We start from the raw sequence: 4,166 nt of genomic DNA, 5'->3' as shown, positions 1-4,166 counted from the left end.
AACCGGAAAAACAACAACTGTGTACGTAGGAACTTGCGACGACTTACGGATGATAGCTTCATCTGTCGTCTCTTCCTCTTTTTGTCTTCATCTGTTGGTATATTGCCATCTGCCGCTCCCAGATCTCGCGAAAAGCACTTGTTAGAACAAGAAATACTCTGGCCGGTCCCCATAATCATCTGTTATTTGAGTTATTCGTCACTCGGCATAATGCAACGAGAGACATAGTTACATCCTCGATTTAGTGGTGCTGGTCAGCCATCATACGGTAGGCTCTTTATGGACGTGATACAACTTAATTTTTCAACGTGGTCAACATCAATAATTAAACTTTTTTTGGAACTTCAAATGAAGTATAGTCACCTGAATACCACAGAGAACTCGGATATTATCGCGTATGTAGTTAGTATCCTGAACAGGGTTACATTCTTGACACGTCCCTTTATAAAACCTATACTACTACAAATAAAAGCCGAGCGTGTCTAAAATTATCTCAAATTTTTTACCCCCAACAGCTGCCAAGTCACTAAAAATTAGTCAACACCCCCGACCTATCGACACCCGCTTAGGCTGTCTAGTGGAAGCCGCATGTCCATCACGTTTATTATTATTCGATGCAATCGGATAGGACCCCAGATCGGCAATCTAAAACGGGAGATGGATTCCATGGCTAGTCTCTCCCCTGTACGCTAATCATGGGGATAGTCGGCCAGTATTGCACCGAGCCCCCGAAACATAAAAGATCCTGTCGACGGCACCGAGTACACGTATAATGTCCGTTTATTCCTGATACGCAAAAAAAGGAGAAAAAGAGAAGGAAAAAAAAGAGAATCTCACGCCGTGTGCCAACCCTCAACGAGAGGATGGTTTACAATTTTCGAAGCAGTTTTCTGCTTAGCGTTATCGCTGTGTTGTCTGGCGTTTCCAATGCTGCTCCAAGCGATACTGGAAAAGGGCTGAAGAATGCCTCGTATACGCCGGTAGATTTCGGCGTTGGTACAACTCCGATTATCAACGGCCTTCAACCCTTCTCCTCATCCAGCAATGTGACGCTCAACCCATCTGCACCAGTTCTAACTCTGGACTACGGGGCGGAAATCGCGGGATTTCCATATTTTGAAGTCACCTCACTTGGAGGATCATCAGCTCAAATTGAGATAAAGTATTCGGAGCCGTTTGCAGGACTGAATCTGAGCACTGGAGACGGTCCTTGGTATATTAAGTGTTGCCGGCTCGAATGTCTACACGACTAATGCGTAACCTTAGGCTCTACACCAATGGATTGATGAACTCATTCCGTACCGAGACATTCAATATCACCACTACCGGCAGAACAGAATCGTTCTTCATTCAGGGAGGGCAGCGCTGGCAGACGATCACGCTGTTATCAAATACATCGATCTCAATCAGAAACGTAGGCTTTCGCGCTTCGGTCAACATAAAACCTTCAGATCAGCTTGTCGGAGCATTTTCATCATCCAACGATAGTTATGACGGACTATGGAGCCTTGGTGCTCGCGCTGTACAAGCAGCCTGCGTTGAAGCCAACTCACAGCCTTCAACTTGGGAGATTTCCAACGACGGCGCACTTATCCGTGGACAATATCCTGGCGTTTCTGCCCTAGGCCTGGGTTACAGTAATTACACCATGTCATTTACTACAAAAATTACCAAGGGTGGAACGGGTTGGAGAGTATCTGCAGGTGCGAATGCTGGATATGGAGCATATTTTATCCTGACGAGTGATGGACCCCAGTACTTGAGTACTAACAATACCGTGATCCCAACAAACAGTGTGATCGCCGGCTTTGGATTTAGTATTGTTGACTTCTACTTGCAATCTGCCCCCCCGCTCTATTATGCAAATCCTATCCCGATTTCAGAAGACCAGTGGTATCGCGTGAGTACTACCATTGGCCCATCAGGTTACAATATCTCCGTCAATGGCACGCAATTTGCCTTCGTTCCTTATACAACATTCCAACCCTATTTGCATTCAGGGTTTGGTTCAACAAACGCAATTACAGACGGCTCATGGGGGTTTGGACCATTTATGGATCAGGCCGCATATTTCAAGGATGTTGAAGTCGTTGCACAAAATGGCACGACACTATACACCAATCCCCTCACCTCGACCGATGTTTTATCAGAGTATTTGGTCGCACCTAACGCCGAAGCCGTCTGCTTAGATGGCCCAAAGAGAGATCGAGAAATTTGGATTGGAGACTTTTCTCACACTGCAAAGGAGCTCGCTGTTAGCACGGGGAGATATGACTTTATCCAAAGCATGATCGAATTCACATTCAAAAGACAATTGACTTCAGGCTCGGGAGCTGGCCTAGTCCCTATGCAAGATTCCATGGGGTCGGCAGCAGAGTTTCAATCAGTTTATTATCCATCTCAGTTTGGTGAAACTGACTATCATCTCTTTTTCCTTCTCACGCTCGGTGACTATTTTGCTCTAACGTCGGACACTGCTCTTCTATCCAAATACTGGGACGGAACCAAGCTGCTCGTTCAGACTATAGAGACACTGTATCTTGATCATGCGACAAACCTACTTGCCAGCCCGTCTGCTTCCTGGTTTACCGCACAGGGCTATCAAAACGCCACCGCACCAACTGCACTATTCGCTACCAGTCTGAAGCAGCTCGCAACAGTTGCGACGTTATTGAATGATACTGCGACAGCCAACTACTTCACGGGTCTCCAAGGAAATCTGACCACAGCAATAAACAGTCAACTATGGAACCCGGAACAGGGTTTCTACTCCACAGCAGTCGGTAGTAGCACTGACACTTCCTTGCTAGCCACTGCATTTACTATTAAAGCAGGGATTGCCAACAGCAGTCAAGCAACGAGTAGTATCGAAGCCCTCTCCTCCCTGTTCTACCAAATTGGCTACAAAGACTCTTCTGCAATTGGAAGCGGTCCAGCAACACAGTTATCCCCCAATGTGCAAGGATTTTTGCTTGAATCGCTGTTTATCGCCTACTCGCAACTCAATGTTACTGCGGATGTCGTGGTCCCCGTACTCAAAAACTTATTTGAGCTTTTCTGGCCCGTGATGCTCAACGAAAACGAGTACTACACAGGCACCAGCTGGGAGTACGTGTACCCTGACGGCAGTCCTGGCATCGGGATGTTCACTAGCTTGGCTCATCCATGGGGAGGGGCTCCTACTTATGTCCTCACCGAATATATTCTCGGTGTTAGGAGAGAATTCAACAGCACAACAGGAGGATATGGCTGGATTTTTGATCCTGCCTTTGAAATTTCACAAGCCTTGGGACTCACTTGGGCCAAAGGACGGGTGCCGGTCATCGGAGGGGGTTGGATTGAGGCGGATTGGTCCGTCGAGAATGGGAATGTGACTTGGAATGTCAATACCAGTAACGCCGGCAATTTGACGGTAGATGTGCTAATCTAGACATAACCAATATCCTACCAACTTTCAATGAATTGTTGACTATTTCTGAGCCTCATAAAGGGAACAATGGAATTAAGCCAAACAGTCTTATAGTAGGTGATAATGACAAATGGACTCTATATGGAGTGTATTAGTAGAACTTCCCTTTGTATCCGGGGATTCCTCCGTAGTGACCTTGTCACAAGCTAGATTTGTGACATCGGTTATGCTTTTCTTTCCAGCACCTGGTCTACGGCTATCTCAGACCTTCAACTGTTGAAAATTTAGGCGCGTTGTGCAGAAAACCCGCCGAGCATTGTATAGAGGGTAGTTTCTAAGGAATACTACATACTATTATTCGAACGATGCTCTCTCCCACCGGCCGCTCTGTCGGATGGTTTCCAGACGCCGCATTGGGCCTGCGCATACGGAAATAGTAACCCACCGAGGCTGAGCCTCCACCACCGTACTTCGTACATATAAGGAGAAGATATCTTCGCTCTGTCCCTTTCCTGTTATAGCAAAAAACTAGAAAACACGAGGAACATTATAGGGCCAGCCCGAGCAGTGGCGGCGCCTCGGGGATATGTTGCGTAAGCCTTACCCAGCTATTATTATTGTTCCGATCGAACGCCAAGCACCCGTATCCCCGGCTAGCATTGCTTAGCGAAGACATAGAAATGCAGCCTCCTTTGGTGATTTCTTTTTATATTAATACAATTACTTAGTTTATAGCTCTTCTGTAAAGTATGAAACA

At 46.4% G+C, this 4,166-nt stretch overlaps 1 protein-coding gene across 1 annotated transcript; it reads left to right on the top strand.

Annotated features, from left to right (window-relative positions):
* Positions 1-863: 863 nt before the first annotated feature.
* On the top strand, positions 864-3,430 carry TRUGW13939_04763 (uncharacterized protein; the record flags this gene model as incomplete). The annotated part of the gene is made up of 2 exons (XM_035487930.1): positions 864-1,213; positions 1,267-3,430. The coding sequence occupies 2 exons, from the start codon at positions 864-866 to the stop codon at positions 3,428-3,430; spliced, it is 2,514 nt and encodes an 837-aa protein (XP_035343823.1).
* Positions 3,431-4,166: the final 736 nt, after the last annotated feature.

The sequence above is a fragment of the Talaromyces rugulosus genome, chromosome II (genome assembly GCF_013368755.1).
Source record: "Talaromyces rugulosus chromosome II, complete sequence".
Classification (NCBI taxonomy): Eukaryota; Fungi; Ascomycota; class Eurotiomycetes; order Eurotiales; family Trichocomaceae; genus Talaromyces; species Talaromyces rugulosus.
The sequence above is the reverse complement of the archived record's forward strand: the minus strand, read 5'-3'. Positions and strand labels throughout refer to the sequence as shown.